Source organism: Lontra canadensis, unplaced genomic scaffold, assembly GCF_010015895.1.
Source record: "Lontra canadensis isolate GAN:19392208 unplaced genomic scaffold, GSC_riverotter_1.0 scaffold3, whole genome shotgun sequence".
Lineage (NCBI taxonomy): Eukaryota > Metazoa > Chordata > Mammalia > Carnivora > Mustelidae > Lontra > Lontra canadensis.
The window spans coordinates 3,871,250-3,894,989 of NW_022630997.1; the positions used below are offsets into that span (position 1 = coordinate 3,871,250).

The window sequence follows — 23,740 nt, forward strand, 5'->3', positions numbered from 1 at the left end:
GCAGGCGTCTCCTTTGGACTCCCGAGATGGGCGGAAGGGAGGGCTAGATAGGGCTATGCACCTGCGTGCTGGAACATAGGTTATCACAAGCACGTGATACATACACACAGCTACACATTCGACCAGCTCAGCAGAGTGACCCAGATGCTCAAAAGAGGAAAACTTAAAAGGGGCTCCACTCTGGCTTTGTTTGGAAACAAACATAGTCTATTTTAAGACCCTTTCTGAGCTGTACTAGAGATAAGAGTAAGACTGACTGACTTTAAGTAAGATTGACCTAGAGATAAGAAGGTCACTTCCTTCACGGCTGAGAGGAGGGCCCGGGTGAACAGGCAGGTGCCGCCCTGCCATTTTTTTTTCAAATTGACGTATAGTCTAGATATACCACAGTGCATAGATCTTAAGTTTAAAGTACAGCATAATAAGCCTTGACAGCTGTGTACTCCTCTGCTAACGTCCCAGGTCAACATAAAAGATGTTTCCAGCAGCCAGATGTTTCTCTCATGATCTTTTTTTCCCCCTCTCATGATCTTTTAGCATCAAGCCCACACCCGTGCTTTGATTTCTATCACCATGGATTAGTTTGCTCTGTTCTAGACTTGCTTATAAATGGAATTATACCGTGTGTGCGCCCTAAGTCTTGCTTCTTTCCCACAACCCGTTTTTGAGATCCCGCCATGTTGTTACATGTGTGAGTAATTGGAGGGTCACTTTATTACTTTTAATTACTTTTTATTAGCTTTCTGTTACTGTGTCATATTAATTTATTTTTAATTTAACTAATTTATTTCTGCGTGAATATATCAACCCAACCACAGTTGGGTTATCCATTCTTTCATTGGTGGGTTCTTTCTAGTGTGGGACTATGTGGAACGATGTTGCTAGGAACGTTCTAGTCTGGATCCGGTTTTTAGGTAGACACATACAGTCATTTCTCTCAGGCTTATACCCAGAGGTAGAACCGCCCGGTCCTGTGGCGTGTCTATAGTTAGCTCTAGAAGATGCTGCCAGGCGCTCTCCTGAAGTGGCTGTTGCTCACAGAGTCCCACAGGCAGTTGGGTGAGAGTTCTAATTATTCCAGGTTCCAGTCCTGCCCTTGGGCCAATCCCAGAAACACTGACGTTGCCAGCCATTTCATCTGAGGGGTTTGAGTGTAGAAAACGGCTTCTTTTTTTTGGGTGACACTCCCTTCTGAGAACTCTGAAGTGAGCTGAGGGAAGCTAAGGACTGAACTTCCATTATCTTGAGTAGGCTTCAGAGAAGTTTCTGGAAAGGATAAAGTGATGATGAAGACTGACAAGGATGCCTGTGCCTCAAAGTGACCCCAAAGCCTAACGTTGCCCCTGGCGGTATCCAGCAGCAGAGAGAGGAGGTGAGGTCCAAGGTTCATGAAGGACCCCAGTGAGGAGCCTGGAGTGACATTAGGCTGAATGGAAGCCCGAGACCCGTGATAAGGCACCAGTGTGGTTACCCATTACTTTTGAGAAAACCCTAACTCCTTACCATGGCCCTTAGGGCACCTGGACCTCACTCCCCTTTCCTTCCTTACCTTGAGACTTGCTCACTGAGCTCCGCACACGCCAGTCATGGGCCATCTCTCTTGAAAGTGTCCATCTCTGGGTCTTTGCCTACTCTGTTTCTTCCTGAAACACACGACCCTCTCTCTTTAACCTCAGGGCTCCCCTTCAATGTCATACCCTCAAAGATGCCTTCTTCGATGTCATACCCTCAAAGATACCTTCTTCAATGTCCAAAGAAGAACCAGACCTTTCTGGACAACTATCACTGTCCTTATTTTTTCTTTCATAGAACAAATCCCAGTTGGTAATTTTATTTCCATGATTATTTGTTTGGATCTTGCCTTGATGGCAGGGTCAAGTTCTCTATAGGCATTTCTGTCTTTAGAGCCTAGCACGGTATCTGGTAGATTTGGGGTAATCAACAAACATTTGCTGGGTGAAAGAATGGGACATTGGAAACTGATGACTCATTGGGTTGTTGAGCTGGATAACCTCCAGATCTTTCCTGCCATTTCCTCCCTGCTCTGTGCCCTGCTCCATGGACTGCCTCCCTAGGCTACATGCCTTTGGCCTTCTAGTTGGCTTGAGCCAACTGGAGGCACCATAGGGAGACCAGAGGGCAAGAGGAGAGAGTATTTCTTCCCAGGCTCCCTCCCTTCTGTGCCATTAGTTGGACAATATCGGCACTTATTTCTCAATGTAGGGACATTGTCTCTGCACCAAGCTGCCCCCAAGGAGGGCTGGGCACCGCTTCCACAGTCACCAGTGGCCGAGGGCTGACACTGCTGGGTGCTCCCATGCATCCCAGAGCCTGATTGGTCTCTTTGGGAGGGTGGCCCAAGACAGGACAAGGCAGCCCCCCTCTCCTCTCTGGGGGCCTGAGGTCCTGAGGTCTAACATTCTGCCAGCTGTCTGTCTGTCCTGGGAAGGCAGGGAAGGCCAACACCTGTGGGAAAAGATGTTTATTTTTCACATGTTGGCAGGCACCAGGGTCAGGGCCTGGAGGAGCCCTCCAGCTGCTACAGCAGCCGCCCAGGGAAGGGGACGGCTGGGTTCTCCTTCTCCTTCTCCTTCTCCTACCCCCTAAGGTCTGTTGAAAACGGTCTGCTTCTCTCCTTCAGCACCTCTTCTGTCTGCTCCCTCCCCTCACTCCTCCTGCTCTCGTCCTGCAGCAGCTGGCTGGTCTCACCTCTCTCTCGGCCAAAGCATCTCCCCTCCAGGTCTCCTCCCCAGTCTCCTTCCAGCTTCGATCCTGTGGGGGGGCTCCTTGTTGCCCTCAGGGGTGTGTTTGGTGTGTTCTCTCCCTCACTCAGGCTCCTTGGTGTGTGGCTGCAAGTGCTGGGTGCTCTTCCAGCCTTGAGGGCACAACAGCGAACAGAACGGGCTACTTCCCTGCTCTCAGGGACGGCCGGCCCCCTGGGGCCCCAGCACGGATCACCTGCAAATAAATACACAATTACACACGATCAAAGGCGCTAAGAAGAACAAAAAGCACACCAAGGAACTTGTACGTCAATTGTATAATTTGGGCTGTATGCAAAGAGAGTAATTTGGGGATATCCAGTGGACAGGGGTCAGAATTTAACAGACCCCGAGGTCGGGTATGTGAGGTTGTAGGTTGAACTGTGCCTCTCACCAAAAGATATGTTGGGGTCCTAACCCCCAAGACCTCAGAATATGACCTTATTTGGAAATAGGATCTTGACAGGGATACATGAGGGAATTAGGGTGAGTCCTAATCCAATGGGACTGCTCTCCCTAGAAAAAGGGGATATCTGGACAGAAAGACGCGGACGCACAGGAAGAACGCTGTGTGAACACGCAGACATCGGGGCACAGTTTCTGCCAGCCAGGAAGCACGAAGAGTGCCAGCAACTGCCCGAAGGAGGGAAGCATGAGCAGATTGTCTCTGCACAGCCCTTCCGAGGAACTGAGCCGGCACCACCTTGGTTGCACCTGTAGCCTCCAGAACCGGGAGAGAAGGAGTTTCTGTTGTTGAACCGTGCAGTCTGTGGTACCTGTGAGGCAGTCCATGCAGACTAGTGTGGCCACCACGGGGGCCTCTGCCCAGCATGGCTCCAGCTGCTGCCCAGATCGCCTTCCCACCCTGCACGTGCTTAGACGGGAGGGCTCAAGGTTCTGGAACGGACCTGCCTATGTCCTCTTCTGAGCTCCTGCACCTGTGGTTGCCCTGTCAGGGATGGCTCTGTAGTCCCCCCACTCCCAGAGATGCCCAGGTCCCCCCAGGCCGTCCTCCTCCAGTCCTCTCAGGGCACAGACGCCCCTCCCCTCCAGGTCTTCCTTCCAGGGAACAGACTCTGCTCTCAAAACAGACTCTGGGACCTGCATGTCTCTCCACTTTCAGACCCAGATCATATTCAGACCTGAGTAAATAAATATGTGGGTGTCACCCTCACTAAAGATTCTCACAACCCCTGGAACATTCCCTTAACCTCACTTCATGGCACATCAACTCGGGAAACCAAGGTCTTGCTGCAAATGACTACAACAAGGAAAGCTTTGTCTCTATAACTGGTAATAAAACCAGACTATCCTCAAAATAAAAACACAAAGGCCACCTGGGTGGCTGAGTCAGTTAGTGTGTGCTCTGGCTCAGGTCATGATCTCAGGGTCCTGGGATTCCAGGTTCCACGGTTCCAGACAGAGCGACAGGGGATGCAACGCAATTTAGGAACTGGGCCTGGTTGTAACTGGTCAGTCAGGGCCTGTGGCTATTATGAGATGGTGGGTCGCTTAACGAGCCTGTGTGCATTCAGCTCGCTGGTCTCTGTGGGCCCTTGTGCCTTGATCGGGTTTCCACTGCTGAAGCCTCTTGCCTGAAAGTGGCCTCTACAGAAACTCCTTGTTCCAGGTCACCTTGACTGGAAGGTGGCTTAACGGGAACCCCGTTAGCTCAGTGCCTTTTCCCTTGCTTCCAACCAGACTGAATGTCCTCTGGGCTTTATGCTTATGAACTGAATGTGAACCTGGGGTATTTTCATCACCACACTGCCCCACTTTTGCCATATAAACAATAAAACAAAAACAAAGCCCAATCAAACTGGCCCCAAGGAGTGCCTGAAATCTGGAAAGTGGACCCAAGTTGGCCCAGGCACTGCAGTTGGACCCCCTGGGTAACTACAGAGAGCCCTGAACTCCCTCTCTCCCCGGGATGGTGTTTGGGTTGCAAATCTGTGGGGCTGAGCTTGGTCTTCCCCGTGGTGTGGGGAAGTAGATGCCCCATGACCACACTGGTACATAGCAAAAACGCACAGCAGGGATCGGGAACCTGCTGTTCTCTGCCTTCCTGGGAGTTTTTTCCAGCTGTGTATCTGATAAGAGGACATACATTTGAGGAAAAGGACGCGGGAGGAGAGAGCAGGGGCCTAGCCCCACTCAAGCTGGGGTCTCCACCAATGGCTCCCCGACCCTGGAGCATAGGGCCATCGCTTTAGCAGCAGGTGGGACACAGGTCACCCCAGGTCTCCTGTGGCTCAGGGCAGTGCCGGGCTGAGTGCCCATGATGTGGCCCAAAGCCTTGGGGATTCTCCCTAACTGGCTTCCTCCCACTATACCGCATACTTTTCTCAGTTTTCTCTTTGTTTTAAAATAATTTTTCCCCAAGTCTTAAGCTATTTCTGTCGGTCTGGGGAGCAGGTGAAGCCGGTTGTCTTTGGCCAGAGAGAAGGGCTCTCGCGGCCAACCAAAAGACCCACCCCTTCCGTTATACCTCAGTTCCACTTGCCGCCTTCACATGATCCTCATCACCTCTCCTCTGCATACCTCTAGAGCCTCCTCCTCGTAGATGGCCTCCCAGCCTGCAGTCTTGGTAGGACATCTTCCTGCAAACCTGGGCCTGGAACCAACAGCTCTCTGGAGACTTCCTCATCTTGCTCCTCCCACTCCTGGACCACCCTGTCCTGGGACATGCTTGCTTTTTGCACCATCAGGCGGCGTGGTGGTGTTTATCTAAGTGGTGGGCTCCCTACAGCTGTTCACACCTCCAGGACTGAATTCAGGTCTTGTGCTTCCTCGAGTTCTAGAAGCTGGTGCAGAGCTGGTGTTTGGTGCTGTATGTGGAGTCTACATTCTACTGGTTGAGCTCTTCTGCCAACATGGTGTGGCCTTGCTCAGGGGGTGGGTCCACGGCCAGCGCTGGGCAAAACTGTGACAAAGGGGCCTCCGGCCCAGGCTTCGTGTTCTCCCGTTCGGTGCCCCCACCCAAGGTCCTTTGCCTCCCTCTACCACCACCATCATTCATCCTCACCCTCCCCATGACCACTGTGGCTGAGCACTCACCTTGTGCCCTTCGCTATGAGACCCTGACTACAGGTGCTCCTTTAATCCTTACCCAGCATCTGCTTTCAAAGAACAATCTGGAGTTTGAATTCAAGTTTTGAATTCAAATTCAAGTGTGAAGGTCAGTCAGAGCTTGACATGCCACCAAGGGTGAAGAACAGAGAGGCCACGGCACCGAGACGGTCGTGATGGGATGTGAGGCCTGGTGACCAAAAGGGGAGTCACTCAGGGGAGGTGGTGACCTTCCTGGTCTGGCAAAGCTCCAGGGAATGATTACGGGATAGCCTGAAGGACACTTTCTCCTGTGTAGATGGGGCTTATGGCAAGTTCTGATTGGCTGAGTGCTCCCCGGTGACCCCAGCTGATGGATGACTGAGAAGTCCCTTCTCAGCAGAGGGGTGCCCAAGGCACTCCTCCCAGAAGCCATCCTTCCTCGGTGCCGAGCCCTGCCCTGGGACAGCCCCTGCTGGGGCCCAGGAAGAGTAGGGGCTGGAAGCCTGTTTGTGCTCAGCAAATACACCATCTCTGGATGCTGGGGCATCTTAGACCTTACCAAGACGTGGGGCTGCTGGGTAGCATGGCCTTTCCAGTCAGGGGAATGGACCCCCCAGCCCCCAAGGGGCCCCGGTTCACTCTGTGCTTGAACACCTACCTCCCCCTCTCCGGGCCTCCATTTCCTCACCTGTGAGATGAGGTGCAGGGGGGCTATAGGCTCTGCTGAGGCCACCATACGCCCATCCCCCAGTCGTTCTGTGTCACCCCCTGAGGTGAGGAGCAGACAGTGGACACGAGGACCATGGACCACGGTGTGTGGTCAGAAGTCAGTGGCAAGAAAATCAAATGTCTGGAAACACTTGGGACTTAAATGATCGACTCCCTAATGTCCCCAGGGGCCAGCTGACATCAGTGACAGACGTTGTGAGTGTAGATGCATCAGTGGTTTTATTGCTGTAACACAGTGACCGGATGGCACCTGGACGCTAACAGGGCATGAGGGTGAGCAGTACGTCCTCCTTCACCGTGCTTTCGCTGCAGAAGCTGTGCCTGCAGACAGCAATGAAAGCCTCGTGAGTGCTGGTGGCTTTACGTGGAGTTTCCAGTTGTTAAGAAACGGTAATGGCTGATTTTCAATTCATAAGGAATGAGGGGGACATTAGGGTTGTAGCTTCAATCAGTCCCTGGAGAACCAATTGGAGCTTGGAGCTTCAGGTGGCTGGTGTCTGGGACAAGGTCCCCTGTGGGCTCGTCTGCGACAAGGTCCCCGAGTGGCCCCCGTGTCTGGGACCTCAGTCTGACAGGACAGTCAGGACTTGAGACAGCAAATGGACCTCTCACTGGCCTCCTTCTCCACAAGTACCCGTGGGCCCTCCTTGAACACAGCAGACTGGTTTACAGATGGGCTTGCTCTGGACGGAGCCCCTCTGGAAATGGGATTTGACCTCCTAAAAGCGACAGTGAATTGAACTCCTACTCACTCCTGGCAATGGCGCTGAGCTGTGGAGACTTCACCCTCACAACCCATGTGTGAGGGGGTGTTACCATGAGTCGCCCAGAAAAGGAGAGGAGGCTGAGGCACAGAAGGTTCTCAGTGTGCAGAAGAACCAAGGTGCAAAGACAGGTCCAGTGTCACAGTCCACATTGTCCAGGACGGGGTCATCTTTCACATCTCCCTTGACCCTGCCTTCCACACCTGGACTCAGTGGCTCTTTCTCTTTGGGCTCCCCACTCCCTGCCTTCCAGCGGTGACACGGGGCTGGTTACTTGAGTCCCTGAGCCTCCATGTCTTCATTTGCGGAAGAGGACACATTTCCCTCCTGGGATTGCTGAGAATCCCGTGTTAATAATACAACATGTCATAACAGTAAATGTAAAAATGTATAAATTGATTTAAAACAATGCAGATAGAAGTGACCGTCATGCCTGTTATTCCAAGAACCACAAACTTGTTGAACCTCATCACCTTTGATCTCTGAGGCTTTGCTGGGGTTTCTCCCTCATCTTCACCATGGTCCCTTTGAATTTCATTTGTCTTTCCTTGCTGCCCTGACTCTATCCCTGATCCTACTTTCTGTTCTCCACACCTTGAGTCCTGTCGCCTGTGTTCAGGGCTCCCCCCGCCCCTCACACACCAAGCCCATTGCCCCTGCTCACGTCCTTTCCAGCGGACGTCCCTCAGCCCAGGAGATCCTTGTGGCCCCCTCTCCCCTCGGTCATTGCCTCCCCTGGCCTCCTGGCTCTGCCTTCCTCTCCAGCCACGCTCTTTGGGCTCCTCAGGTGAGTTGTTTCTTCGTCATTGACTTTCCATGTGAACCTGAGGTCCGTGGTGCTCAACAGCTATCGAGCAAACTCTTTGAGAGCAGGCTCGACCTTTGCATCTCCTACTGTTTGCCAGGCATACAGTAGGTATTAATAAGGTCAGACGGAAGGTGGGGAGAAGATGCTGGAGGCAGGGAAGAAACTGAGAGAGGGAGAACTACATTCTTCTTTTGAAGCCACATCACTGTGGGGAGGAACTCTAGTCAGCAGGCTCCTTAGTAGGACTTGCAATCCTAATGGGGCCGCTGGAAGAATTTGCAGGGTATCTGAGAAGAGCTTGGACTAAACTCTTGATTTTCCAAAGCCTCCCAGTGATGATGCTGATTTTTTTTTTTAATGTTACTTACTGATTGTTTTACTAACAGCAAAATATTTGAGTAATTTGACAAATTCAGCTTTTTTTTTTTTTTTTTTTACTTCCCAAACTCATTTGTGATGTTTGATGCTGTTTTGATTGAACTCTATTTTAAGAAACCTGATGTCCAACATCTAGCTTCCCTTAAGATAGATTTCTTCTGCGGTTGACAGGCAGGGGACTCAGGGACTCAGGGACTCAGGGGAAGAAGGGACTCAGGGATTCAGGCCACTGGAGGGTCCAGGTGGCAGTTGATGGACTCAGGGCCTCAGGGGTAGCCTCAAGTACATTCTGTTCCATTTCTAGAAAGTGCAGAAAGTTATGGCCTTTCCTCAGAAAACCTGGAAGCTACAATGCCCTGACTGATTTGGTCTTGTATCTCTTTCCTTCTTCAAAATCTGCCTGTGAGCAAGTCATCACCTGGAACACTCTGCATTTTTAAGGTTCTAATGATACCATCTTCTCCTGACACCATTTTAACCACACAGTTCCAGGATCCAGGCTCCAGTCCATTTCCTAACGGGGCCTTGGAAACTCACTTTAGAGGCTTATCGTCCTCCGAGGGGGGTGGGCAGGGAGGCCCCGGGTGATCACCTGGCTGGACCAGTCCCTTTCTCCTCCCTGACTCACAGGCATAGGGAGGACCCCACAGGGGTCATCCAGCCTGAGATGTGACTGTGACATTGGCCAACCCACCCTTGCTGCCTGGGGGAGTCACATTCTCTGAGGCCCGAGTTGAGCAACCTCACCTAACCTCCCAAACTTCAAGACCATCAGTGACCACGTTTCCAGGATCCCCTTCCGCAAAGAGACCCCAGAAGGGTTCTATTGATGACAGTTGTGGTTCCAGCCTTGGGGACAATCACTCTGCTCCCCTCAGGTCACCGTGCCCACATCCCTCCAGCTGTCACAGCAGAGGACTCTGAAAGTCAGGATAGAGATTCTGTAAGGATCACTACCTCAGCTCTCCCTTGTCCTATCTCAGATTTTATATCTTTTCCTCAAATTGCTTTTTTTATTGGCCTGAAATTTCATGATCTTCCTTCCCCTCTTTAAAAGGTAGCTACTCTTTAGCTTATACTTATAACTTTATACCCTCAGAAATTATTTCTTTCTTCTCTCTCTCACTTTTCCTCTTTATCTTTCTTAAAGGCAGGTGATACCATATGTATCCTTCTCAGATAGGGCTGGGAACACCCAAAAGCAATGCTTTATGCAGCCTGTCAATTGTTTGCCTGCAAAGAAAGGACCCCAGGTGGGTAGATGGTCTTGGCTCTTCTGGCTGAACCATGACTACCCTTGGGGCAAGTTTCCGTTACAAACACCAATCTCTACCAACATCCTTAGGCACAAGCCAGCAACGATATACATACACTGTCTTCTCATCTCCTTTCTGCACCGTGATCTTGGCCGCGCCCACTTTGGGGAAGGTTGGGTTTATCACGTGGTTATTCCAGAGAAACTTGACTTTCTCAATCGTTCCAACATCGAGCTTTGCATCAAACTCATTGGTATGGGTAGAGCCTGGTTTGAGAATCCCCCTAGAAATAAAGAGAAACATTCCCATGCATAGAAACAAGCTCTAATGACAGATTAAGGCCAAACCACTTTATTCTACTCGAGATTAATGATATCAGTTTTTAAAAATTAATTCTCACATAAAGGATGGAGAAATGGAGAAGCCAGTTATATGCCAGCAGCTGCACACTATTATTTGAATATTGTTTTCTCAAACTCAACTTAGTTTCTACCCAAAATATTCTTATGGAAAACTATATTATTCCTTCCTATTATTATTTTTTCTGAAATAATTATTTGTATAGTAATAAGTTATCCACTTAGTTTAACCCAATAAGCATGTGTTACTATGCTAATCGGGAAGTATGACATCTGGGGTAATATTAGATATATTATTTTAAAAATCTATTTTTAAAAATGGATCTACCAAAAGAGAAAAAACTAAATGCCTAGATTTATAATTGAGAAAAGAAAATTGTCAGCAGAAGTCTGAAACTGACTTTACCACCTAAAGTAAATAATTTAAAATCAATTGATAAAGAGACGTTAAGCATTTCAGTACATGGATTGGAAGGCCGTGGACATCAGCCAGAGAGATGAGAGGCTAAAAAAGGAAACTCACCTGAAGACATTAAATTGATGAGTGTTTCCCTTACTTCCAAACAAAGCAACTTTGACCTGACCTGTAGCTATTTTCCCAGACAGTGTTAGAGAAACCCCGTACCTCCAGCCTGCACAGAGGATAGAAAAGAGTTCAATTCATTCATGAACAAAATGGTTGACTCAAATTTCGGAATCCTGTCCCCACCCCTTACACTAAGGCATCAAAGTATAAGAAGTCCTTCCTGTTAATCTACACCTCAAACCAGGCTCTAAGGAGAAGTATGTCTTTAGCAGTAACCTGTCTAGACCTGTCCTGCCCAGGAAAGGGGCCACCACCCACATGCAGCTGCGTAAATTTAAATGCAAATTAAATCAGATCAAAAATTAATTCCTCATTCTTACTAGCCACATTTCGAGGGCTAGATTGCCACATGTGGCTACCGGCTGCTGTATTGGACAGCAGAGAACATTTCCATCATGGCAGAAGGTTCTGCCGGGCAGTTCTGCTCTAGAGGGACCGTGCTATGAGAGGAGATGAAAAGAGAAGGGACACGGGCTCGTTCCCACATTGGGAGAGCTGACCCAAGAGTGCAGTCCTGCGGGCACAGGAACGGGGTCTGGGTCCTATCTGTGCAGCCCCAGGGGCCCCGGTGTGTCCAGCAGAGAGTGGGGCTCAGTTCTTACCCAGCTCTCTGCCTGCCGGGCTGTCTCCATGCCCACGAGCACGCATACACACAACCTACACGCATATAACCACACGCTCACGCATACACGCACACACACACAGGCATACACACACACATAACCGTCCTGCACACACACATAAACACAGGCGCACAAGCACACACACATGCACACACCCACACATGTACACACACATGTACATAAACACACACATCATTTGCTTCACTCCTACTCGGCTTTCGCATCCTCAGACAGATTGTCCCTGCCCCTTCCAGGGTCGGGTCCTCGGTCCCAGGGTGCCACAGCAGTGACCCGCCAAGCCCAGGCCAAGTGCGGCTGTTTGCTCAGTTCCCGCCTTCTCTGCCGGGGCGTACATCTCACACATAGACCGCCTCACGCATCCCTGAACGCCCAGTGTCTAGCGTGGTCTGTGGTCCATAAATCAGTGTTGGTTGAGGAATGAGTATGTGGTTTTTTGAATGTTTCATTTGTTGTTTTAAAATATGGGCCAGCATTTCATGCATCCCTACAGCAGTAGAAGGATTGATGAACCAGGGTCCTTCTTAAAAATATGTAGAGTGAGGGAAATATTCTACATTTTGATTGCAGAGTTGGTTACATGGCTCTTCATCTACCAAAACTCTCATAGAACTCCACACTGCAGAGAGGGGTGTGTTTTGCAGTGTATAAATTGTATCTCAATAAACCTGACTTCAAAACCTAGATGAGACGTATATTATATTTATGTCTTTCTATAAGCACAGTGTCTTTTTTACAGACATGCAGACTCTTTCCAAATCCTTGGCTGAGTCTTACATGGGATCGTTTGGGCAGATGTGTCCTTTCACTACCAGAATGTGCTCGAGTATTTCAGGTTAGAGAAAAGCCCTTCTTGTCTATCAGAAGCTAAAGCGTCTTCACGTGGGGTGAGCAGGACAAAGTATAACTTACGAGCAAAATTGCTGGAATCCCCTGTGTTCAGGAAGAATTTCTGTGGCTCGCCACTTGTTTTGCCGGCAAATTTATCAGCGTAATGGCCCATCTGGGGGCACCCTTGATCTGGGCAAGGAAAGCATTTGTTCTAAGGAGAAGAGAGACATCAAGCTATAAGGTGTGAATAGGACTTTTTCTGACCCAAGCACCTCAGGGAGAAATTCTCCTATAGCCTGAGTTCCTTCACCTGTAACAAGGAAGGAGATCAGGACAGATGATGTCTAACTGACTTTCACCCAGGACAGGACTCCCGAGACTGAGGTACATCCCGTCAGGATATACAGATGCCTGGGTCCCAGGCTAGATCAATGACCCCTCCCATCATGGGATGTGCTGGTGAATGATTAACAGCCGACCCCGGGACAAAAAGCCTCCAGCGTAGCCTTTTCCAGTTTCCGTGGTGTAAAGACCCCGCTGTCAATTTCAGAGGCCCAAGCCCCCAGCTGGGCATCTAGAACACCAAGCATCCAGCTTTCCTTCTCTCTGGCGTATGAATTCTTCTCTCATACGTTCTTCTGTCCTTGCTCTGTCCTTGTTCTGCCCTTGGCAGAAATGCACACCCCTCTCATCCTCCTAAATTCTATGAGTTTTCAAGCCAGATTCAAACACTGCCTTTTGCAGGAAACTTTCTAGATCATTGAAAGGATGGGTCTTCTGTTTTCCCAGTGTCTTCCTCACCCACATGTCTTATCTGGAATTTTAGCCACCTCCTGCCCAATTTCCCCCCCCCCCCCACTCTGCTTCTCAGGATCATAAACTCAGAGGGACAATCCAAGACAAGTAAGGGATGGTCAGACCCTGCAAATGTCCCAGCAGGACAACGGTCCCACAGAGGGACTCAGAGAGGGATGATCACTTACAGACTCAAAGGCCCTGTAGGAAGCACAGGGATACGAAGCAAACCCATCAGGGTTGAGGATGCTCTCTGAGTAATACTTGTAACTTCTCAGGTGATTGCAAGCCACAAAGTCCCGAGTTCCTGGGGAAAGAAAGGAGGAAGTCTGCAAAGGCGGTTGGGGGGCCAAGAATTTCTCTCGTTCCAAGTGGACAGGTTCCAAAGTGGAACCACATTTTCAGAAATTTAAGGTAAGGTAAATTTAAGGTAAATCCACAAGAAATGACAGTTAACATAGAGAGCCAGATTTCCATGTGACAGGCAATGTTCTGAGGGCTCCACATGCATTGTTTCTATAATCCTCGCCTTTCTAGGGCGTGGGTAACATAGCATTCCCAAGTACAGAATGATATGCAGATTACAGCCTCGGGTGTGCAGATTATAGCGAGGAAGGGGCAGAGCTGGGGATTAAACCCAAGCCCATCTGGTGCTTGAGCCCCTGCCTCTCACCATTGTGCCATCCTGTGTCCCAGGGACCAGGCTGGAGGTCCTTGAAGACACAGCCAGATGTGAGGTGACTTCTCAGACATGACAAAACCAGGGCAAGGACAATTAGGACGTTGTCGTGCTGTGTTAAGGTGAATAAAAGGGAGAGTCGAGTAGCTTTAGGTAGCTCTTTTCTCTTTTTCAGAGCATCTTGCCTTTCCTGATCACCTTCCTTGGCACCTACAGCTCCTGTCAAGGGACAGAGGTCACAGCATACCTGTTGGACGTGCCATGAACTTGCTTGACCATTACTAATGGAGCGATTAGGCAACCCTATCCATGTAAACCCTCAGAAGGCTATAAGAGACGAACACATAAATTTGCATTCTTAATATTGGCTTTGATGGCATCCAAACATGCTGAGATATTTTGATCAAATTCAATAAAAATCTATACTCCTTACATATGGTCGGACCACTAAAGGTTTAAACCTGTGTGGTACCAAGTGATGAGCTGGGCTGAAAAATTCACTTATCTATTGTCCTTTTGACCTGATTAGAGGTAGAGTCTGTATCTGGAGGAGGACCTTTACCCCTGGAGCATTCCACCAGCGATAAGGATTAACGACTTCGAATAGCAGTCTCCGCGTAGCCTTCCCTACCGGTGATGGTTTCTCATCCCGACCCAAAATAAAGGAGTAGTGACTCTCATTGAGCAGATGACTTTGCCATGGAAATGACTGGGGAACATTCTCCTTCTGGCTACAGAATTGAAGCCAATTACATGTGCTTGAACGGTATCACTGACTCCCAAGGAAAAATTGGCGGAAAAATCCCCTTAAAACCAGGATGTCTGCTTTCATGGTATTTCTTTTCTTCATTAGGTAGCTACCAATTGATTGCTGGAGTTATGGCTTTAAGCAAGGTTTTGTCATTCTTTGTCGCTTGTACAGTCCAGGACACCCACGACAGTGTTTTAGGGAAGTATAAAATCCGTAGAGCAGAGATATAACAAATAATATGTAGCTGTATTTTTTCCGGAAGTAAAGTTTAGAAGGGGGAATTATATATTTTTAAAGAGCAAGGTGTTTTCATTTTGGAGATTTGCCATGGAGGATTCTGCTTCCCCCCCCCACGCCCCAGGCCCCTGCCCCAGGAAGTGATGCCTCTCTCTGTTCTGACTTTACCTTCCCAAATGCCATCTAGGTCCACGATCTGGGACAGGGCATTCTTCTTGCATCCTGGCATTTCTTCTCCTCCATTGGGGAAGAAGTCAAGGTGACCCATCTCTTGGCTTGCTCCAAAACCTGAAAGGTTTGGAACAGCAATGAGCTTTTCACCATACAGGGCTCCCTTGGTTAAAACGCAATGGCACATGCTTGCAGCTGAAGTGTCATTGGACTCACTCACCCAGGAAGGGGATCAGGGGGGCTGCATCTGTGTGAATCACATCAACAAAGTCAGCGTCGCTGGGATCCAGTCGAACCTCTTCAGGAGTACCCTGGAAGCTTGCTTCTACAGGATCCAACCCTAAAAGAGATGACCAGTGCTGCAGACCAACAGACCTGGCTGTGGGGACCAGCAGGACCACGGGGTACAGTTGCTCAGGCTACACACTGCTCAACCCAAGCGATGCCATGCTCTGCAGTGCTATGACCCTGTGCATGGAATATAGGGACAGAGAGTTTCAATATTTCTCCTCAGAAGAGGGCTCCAGTGCATGGATAAAGAAAGGCAGGTGAGCCAAGAGATTTACATTTGTCTGACCAAGGACTTTTCCCCCATATTACTTTCTCCCATTCACTTGCAGATCTTTCTTCTTTAGAGTTTTTTTTCTTCTTCTCAAGTTTGAAGAAAAAAGGGACAAGATAGTAAAGTATCATAGTTAAGACCACAGATTCTGGAACCAGGCATCCTGGCTCTAAATCCCTACTGAGCTCTTTCTTGGGCAAATGGCATGACCTTGGGCAAATCATGCAACCTTTCCTGGGGGCCTCAGTTTCCCCATTTATAAAACCCGGGTAATAATGTGGTTATACTAAGATTAAATGAGATAATATAGATATAGCTTTTAGCGCAGTGCCTGGCATATCGTCATGGACATATGAGTAAAATATTGATTATTATTATTTCTTCCTTCGTGGCAGGGCTCCTGAATTTGTCAATAGCTCTTTGGAGGTCTGGCCAGAGCAGACATAATTGTCTGTTGAAAATAAAAGGGAGAACTATAAAGTAGAGGCTTGCTTGAGCCGCATGACTGCAGAACTGGGTTTGAATCTCAGTTCCGCTCCTGATTCATTGCATGATTTGGGGCCGGCTATCCAATTTCCTGAGCCTCTTTCTTTAGTTCTGAGGATTCAATGAGAAAATATAAGGCCCTTGGCATAGCATTTGGGGTAAACAGGCATTTTGTCTAAGCTTGCTATGATAATGACAATAGCATTATTGTATTATGATGGTATTTTGTAGATGTATTTTGTTGCTGTTATTACAAATTAAAGGCTTTGCCTGGGTTAAAGGAATGCTCTGTAGGACTGGTGGCTGGGTTTCCTCTACCAGCAGAGGCAAAGGAAGGCTGTGACTCTGCCCTTGATTTCAAAGAGAAGGAGGAAGGGACTAACAATGTAGACTCTTATGTAGACTCTTAATTGTGTTTGTTCGTGTTCACACTAGCTTTCCTCTCCGTTTTCTTGGGTGCCCGGTCCTGCTGAGCCCACAGTCTCAGGAAACACGGATCTAGAGAGGAAGGATGGGGACAGAAGTGGAAGAAGCTAAAGGGGAAGAAAGGGGGAATGAAAGCACCCTTTGCCCTTCCACAAAGACAGGCCTCTTGGGGGCCTCCTGAAATGTCCTGTGCCGGCTCTAAGTGACTCTGCCACAGCCGAGGGGACAGACTACTTTGGGCCAGCTTTTAGCTGGCTTGTAGGTTTGCACCACATTCTGGGGCTACTGGGAACAAAACCTGTGGTCCTGCCCTTCAGGCCTTACCTGTAATCCTGCCCAGGCCTGGAGTCCTGCTCCCTGCCTCTCCAGCCACATGGGCTCCCAGGCTGTGGCCGATGAGGTGGACTTGGGAAGGGGAGTAGCTATAGTTTGCCTGGAGAAGGAAGATGGTATGTTCAGAACATTTTTGTGCTGTGGTTTTTGTAACAGGCCAACCTGACGTGACTCCTCTGCAGAAAACCTCCTGTGGCTCCCACCGCCCTTGGGATCAAGCCCAAACTCATTACAAGGGCCTCGGAACTTTCCTGACTCACCATTCATTTTTCTAGATGCTAGCCAAACCCTATGTGGAACTTTCAGGTCTCAGGTACATCGTATTCCCTTATCTCTGGTCTGGTGTGGACCCTTCTTCCTCTCACTGTCCACTCCCCAGCCACATGCCCAGCTCATGTCAACACAGCTGGACATCAGCTCTCAACTTAAATGTCTCTCCCTGGGAGACATCCTTAATCACTCCGCCATCCCCACTCCCCCCAGCCTGGATTAGCTGCCCCCCAAAAGTTCCCATTAAGCCCTGTAGCCCCCCCCCATTAAAACACTGATCACACTCTGTTGTCATGGCAAGTCTTCACCGTGAGCTTCCCCAGGACAGGGATGCGTCCCCTCAGCCTCTTAGCAGAGCTCCTGACCCTGTGCTACCCCCTCCCCACAATACTGCAGAACAAACGACATAAAGCTACAAGCGTTAGCACACTGGATCTCAGAGGTGTTCACCCATTTGTACTCATTCGTGGTTCCTTAGAGCTTCCAGAACAGGTTTTAAGTTTTTTTAAGGTTTTAAGTTTTGCAGGGGTGCATAGACCCCTTGACTTTGTGACAGAAACGGCTGGAGCCTTTATCTGGTATAGAATAGAGTCCGGAGGAATGAGTGACTTCCCTGAGAGGATTAAAGACTTAAAGAATTAGCCCAAACGGAAGAGCAGGGTAGATAAAAACAGCTGAATTGATTGTGACGAATGAAATTCTCGGAAATCAACAGGACCATCAACAGGGCAAATGCACCCCCCCCACCACCGCTTTGGTTCCATGTGGATCTCCCTGGCAATGCCATGTTTGCCGCACACAGGGTCCGCCTGGTGTTGGGGGGGGCCCTTGGAGCTGGACAACTCTGGTATTCCCCTGTGCTGTGCTTTGTGGGGGAAACTCTTTGACCTTCTTTGGCCTTAGTTTTTACGTCTGCTGATAGAAGATGATAATAATAATTCCCCCCAAGTATTAGCTATTATTGACTTTTCTTCCGCTGCTGTGTCGTTATTAAGGCAAATTCCAGTTATAGAAGTAAAATTCTGAGACAAATACCAGTTCCAGTTCTTTTTTAAGTACCTAACTCCCAGCTGCATCTTTAGCCCACAGAGGCCAGTGGGTGCTGCCTCCCTCAGCAGCGGCACCACCAGCGGACTCACCGAGAGCATGCCGAGCAACTGGGCCACCAGTGCGCCCACCACCCGCACGTTGTTGGCGGCCTGCGTGTACGTGGTTTGGGAACCTTTCTTCCAGTCCACACAGATGCAATTCACCTCCTCGACCTTGAACATGTTCTGGTGTTGGAGAAATGCCAGGATGTTATCATGGGAGCCCGCGAAACCGCATCCAACCAAGGGCTCTGAAATGGTCGCTAAGGGTTATTGCTGGCCGTTGTGTCTTTTCCTCGCTGGGGCACTGGGACACACTGGGCTTTGTTAGGAATCCTGCCAACAGCTGGGAATGAGCCCTCAGAGAGCTTGCTACAGGAAAGGCAAATCCATTCCCTCTCTAGCTGGCAGATTAATTCAAAGCTGGCCACACCCTGGTTTTCTTTGACCAAATTCAGTAAAGTTGATCGAGTGGTGTGGAAACAAGGGCATCGTTAGAAGAGCCGTGTTTGGAAGCAGAAAGCTTTCCAGTGCCCTCTCTGATGGCCAGGGTCTAAATGACCTTGTGGATTTGACGTCTAACCATCCTCTTAGCCTCGTGGAAATACTGCCAATGACTGACCTTGCCTTCACCCCAGGCGGCTGGGCATTTTAAGTTTTGACGGTCAAGATAGCACAGTATTTCATGGAGGAAACACACCGAGCAGCTACTTGAAAAACAAAACGGCACTGACTTAAAAGAGATTGAATAATTTTTAATGCGAAACTTCTTCCAGGATATCAGAGAAGCTGATCTATCCTTAGACCATCCTGCCAGGCAGTACTCGCGACCAGCTTGAGTTTAACATGGTGCTATGAATTTAAAATCCACTTAGAATTGTTCACATATGTGGGGCGCCTGGGTGGCTCAGTGGGTTAAAGCCTCTGTGTTCGGCTCAGATCATGATCCTAGAGTCCTGGGATTAAGCCTTGCATTGGGCTCTCTGCTCAGCAGGGAGCCTGCCTCCCTTCCTCTCTCTGCCTGCCTCTCTGCCTACTTGTGATCTCTGTCTGTCAAATAAATAAATAAAATCTTAAAAAAAAAAAAAGAATTGTTCACATATGTGATACTAATAAGTGTGGTCGCACACACAGAGAGACCAAGAGCTGTTTCTCAGGACCTTTCTTTTTAAAGTGTCCCTGAGGAATTTCTTACAAACCGGAGGAATTTGGGGGTGTAAACTGTATCTTACAGTTTATGCACTAAGATCCTTATTAACGAGGGGCCCCTGGGTGGCGGTGACTCAGTCAGTTTAGAAGCTGACTCTTGGTTTCAGCTCAGGTCATGATCTCAGGGTTGTGGGATTGAGCCCCACGTGGGGCCCCACTCTCAGTGCAAAGTTGTCCTGGGATTCTCTCCCTCTTCCCCCCACCAAATACATAAATAAAATCTTTAAAAAGAAGATACTTATTAATGATGGGAAAGAAGAGGTGGCAAGAGCTAAATGCCTGATAAATCAAGGTCAAGTGCAGAATGACTTTAATTTTCTAGGTTTGTAACTTTCCCTGTGGGCATTATAGATGGGAATTATAATGTTTTTATTTATTATTTATTTGACAGACAGAGATCACAAGTAGGCAGAGAGGCAGGCAGAGAGAAAGGAAGGGAAACAGGCTCCCTGCTGAGCAGAGAGCCCGATGGGGAGCTCGATCCCAGGACCCTGGGATCATGACCTGAGCCGAAGGCAGAGGCTTAACCCACTGAGCCACCCAGGCACCCCGTAGGTGGGAATTATTAATGTGTATGGAAGGTGGGCTGCTAAGGTACATTCTTAGGTGTCTGAAAAATAGATTGCATCAATGTACGCACAAAAGGAAAGGATGATGGTATGTCACGTATCTGTGCGTGTGCCTGTGCACGTGTGTGTGTGTTCTTCCCCTTCCTGTCCTTCTAACCAATAGATGCTGTCTTACATACAATTTTGGCACTTTCTATTCTGCCATTTGGTCTCCTGGTCCATGGTATGTTCTTCATTTCTCCAAATAAATGATTGTAGCAACACATCATCTCAGGGAATTGGGAGAGGCTTGAACAAAAAGAACATAATCCCTCACTTGCAGGCAAATGAAACTAAAACCAGAAGCATATCTTTGGCCCTGATTTAGCCAGAAGTAAGATCGTGGACATGTGTGCTCGCACAGCCAATGCCACCACTTCAGGCCATGGATGTGGTCCAGAAATGCGGAAGTCAATTCTTATTTTTTGCAAAGAGAGGCATTTTAATTGCATAAAATCCCCCTATGTGGGGATTCCATGTTTTCAAGCTCATCTGCTGTGCTTGCTGAAAGGGGCGGGAGGTGTTAGGGGATGGGGGGCAGACCGCGGGGCTGGGAGCTGGCCCCTACCTTGCACATGTCCAGCAGCCAGCTCTCTTCTCCCTTGTCTATGAAGCCATGGATGATGAACCGGGTCTTCCTGTCTGTTTGAAAATTTGATGCCTCAATGGTTGATGGATCAGAGGGAAGAAGAGTCTGTGACAAAAGCAGAGTTTGGCATTTTTTTGCAGCCCGGCCACTCTGCCAGCCTCTCCTTCCCCATCTCTGCCTGTCCCAATGCCATGATCTTTCTGAGCTTAGCACAAAAGCCACCTCCTCCAGGAAGCCCACCCTGACTCTCCCTTTCCTGCCTGCTTCTGCCCCCATTCCACCCCTGCTCAGTCAGGTATTACTACCTCCACTGGGGCTGGAATATAGCTCACAGTCTTACCTTCCACAGGGCTCTTGGTAGATGGCAAGCTCTTGGCCCCAGACCAGAATCTCATAACCAGTTAGAGGTTCTGGCAAATGTGAACCATTCATTCTTTTGAGCCAACATTTTATAGAAGACCTACTCTGTCCAGGTCTGGCTAGGCCCAGGGAGCAGCTGGAGGGATAAGGTGGGACAGAGCGTGGTGGGGGAGGAGGGTACAGAGGCAAGGAACTTTTGGTCTCCAGGGTGGGTACTACCCCTCCCCCAGTCACAGTGACGTTAGTATGACAGAGGTCTCACCTGGAAGTTGTCTGGGTTCTCGTTGGTGTACAGCAGGAAGCGGGTGCCGATTTTCTCGGGGCTCCAGGGGAGAACTTTCAGGGGTCTGATTGCAGTCCCGGCCCAGGGCTCCGAGTCAGAAAAGCACCCGATTTGTTCATAGCAAACTTCCTTTGCTGTAGAGAAAGGATGAACCTGCTCAGGGCTCAGCTCCCCAGACTCTGGAGGGTCAGAGCTGTTGGGTCCTCACTCCCTTGCCTGGGGGACAGCCTGAAGACAATGGAGACACCCTGCCTCTCTTCTCACTCTCAGGGCCACCCTCTGATCTGGGACCAGTGCCACTGAATCCCACAGAGACCCCGGCTGTGCAGCTGCTCAAAACCACTATCAGGGCAGAAGCAGTGTCCCACCCCAGCTCCTCCGATCGATTTATTTGACTAATGGGGTAGGGCACACTGACAAGTCAGTATGTTAACCCAGGCAGGTGTTTAATGCTTTACCTAGAAAAGTCAAGCCTAGAGCACCTGGACATGAAGACAGCTCAGTGCAGTGATGCTCTGAAGTGGGTCCCCGTCAAAGTGCCTACCCTCCCAGGCAGAGTATCAGTCCCACCCCTCGGCCCCACCACCCCTTCCCCCTCCGGAACCTCAGGGTCATTTGGAGCCACTGAAAGCCCTGCCCCGCCCCGGGTTAGGCTTTCTTTGGCCAGTGCTGAGATGCCGCATTTAAGCCCTTCCCAAGGGGCAGGTGCGATGTTTCCTACCTTTGACTGCTCCCAGCAAAAAAAGCGCGATTGTCCAGAGGATCTCCATCTACAATAAATTCGGACATTCTCAGCCTCACCAAGCATTACCAGAGCAATGAGCACAGAATCTCAGAATTCAAGGCTCTCTGCTTCAAACTCTGCTGGGAGGATGCAAAGGGGACTTACCCTGTGGGACGGTCCAGGCCTTTCCTCCCTCCAAGTCAAGGACCCAGGCCTTCTTTTTATACTGGAGCCTTATCATCTGGAGCCACTTCAAGGAAACAGCAATTGATAATGGAACATGCTGTGTGCACTTAGTATTGTAATCTGCCCAAACACACAGAACAAGGCTAGTTACAGTCGCCAAATCTTCCCACAAGTCTGGGAAGATGAAAGAATGCTTCATTCGAAGTGGGTGAAAGTTCCCTACCTTGGTACCTATGTACCTGTACGGGTAATTAGGAGCCAAGTGGGCCCCACTTTCTCATTTTCTATTTGTTCACCAAGTAGTTTACGCAGCCTAGGAAGGATGCGGCTTCAAGCCCTATTAGTGGAGGTGGCATTTCTCACTGAGAATGGATGGGCATGGCTCCCCCAATAGCTGAAAGTTCTGATCAAGAAAATCTCCTCTCTCAGTCTGTCTGTCCGTCTCTGTCTCTCTCTAAAGCTCTCTCTCTGGCAGTCTAGTACCCGAGCACAGGAGCTTTGGAGACAAATTCAGGAGCCCTGACAGGAGCCTATCACATAATCCCTGTTAACTACCTATTCCAGCGATCAGTTGCTAAGTAACAAATCAACGCAAAATATAATGGCTTAAAACAACAACTGTTGCTCTAGTATCCTATTAAGATTGTGAAGAGTTAGGCTCGGGAGCCTCGGAAAGCCCACGTCACCAGGCCACGTCACGTCTGTGGAATTTCCCCAGACGCTCTAAAGCTTGCACACCTGTCCTACGAGACCAGGTCCCAGCGAGGCCATCATGAATGACCCACTGACCTGTGCATCTGTGAGGAGCCTGGCCAGTTCACACCACAGGCAGATAAGCCTTCACATGGCAAACACCACTGGTGCCCTAGCACCCCCACACCAAGTTAAATATGCCTGAATGTTAAAGTTCATGTCTCCCTAAAGAACCAAAATTCTGGAAGATTCCAGAAAAGACTCCCCCTGGGGTCATAAAGAATAGCAGCCAATGGTCACCGAACCTTCCTAGGGCAGTCAGAGCACTGGGCACGTATTACCTAATTTATGTCTTCAACAACCCCATGAAGTGAGCATCATTAGTTGTCCACCTTTTTGAGTGTGGAAACTGAGGCACAGAGAGATAAGTAAATTGCTTCATTTTGATAAAGTCACCCAGGAAATGAGTGATGGGGTGGGATTTGAATTCAGACCAAAAAAAAGTGAAATAAGGACTGGTTGAACATTCAGTTAATCTGAGCAAGTTGTCTATCAGAGTTGTTGAGGGTCAACCACAGAGAATAGGGAAGATACGTAAAGAGAATAGTTGAAATAGAAAAAATCTTTTCCCCTGCAGTGGCAGACTTGAGTCGTATGTGATGAGATATAAAACTTTGGAAGTCTACTCATGTGGTCTAGGAAGATGCTGGAGCAATTTATAGACTGTGATGAAGTCAAAGGCATTTATGCTTTTCTTTGATGTTGCAGTGAAGAGATTCATGATAATGTAATGGTGGATGAGTAGGTAATCTGGTTGGTAGGCGATGTCAGATGACCCTGTCTGCCTCTTGGACCTCTTCTCCTTACCTTCCACATTGGCCTCATTGGCTGCCATGAAACATACCAAATCCTTTCCTGCCTCAGGGCCTTTGCACTTACTATCCCATCTCTAAAACTCTCCTCCCTAGACTTTCACTGGGCTGGATCCTTCTTGTCATTCAACAGTTAGTTTAAATGCCACCTCTTTAGTGAGTCCATCACTGAGCGCCCCTGAAGCCCTTTCACTGTCATCCTCTTACCTGATCCCAGATCCCAGTTCCCTAGCACCTTATGTGTTTCCTTCAA

The 23,740-nt window shown here is 49.0% G+C and overlaps 1 protein-coding gene across 1 annotated transcript; it reads right to left on the reverse strand.

The window, feature by feature from the left end:
• Nucleotides 1-6,743: 6,743 nt before the first annotated feature.
• On the reverse strand, nt 6,744-21,917 carry PNLIPRP1 (pancreatic lipase related protein 1). The gene is made up of 13 exons (XM_032877261.1): nt 21,902-21,917; nt 21,734-21,782; nt 20,992-21,146; nt 20,349-20,474; nt 18,015-18,149; nt 16,597-16,705; nt 15,019-15,138; nt 14,796-14,915; nt 13,149-13,267; nt 12,247-12,376; nt 10,631-10,739; nt 9,864-10,031; nt 6,744-6,863 (listed from the first exon to the last, which is right to left on the reverse strand). The coding sequence occupies exons 2-13, from the start codon at nt 21,780-21,782 to the stop codon at nt 6,800-6,802; spliced, it is 1,404 nt and encodes a 467-aa protein (XP_032733152.1). The 5' UTR covers nt 21,902-21,917; the 3' UTR covers nt 6,744-6,799.
• Nucleotides 21,918-23,740: the final 1,823 nt, after the last annotated feature.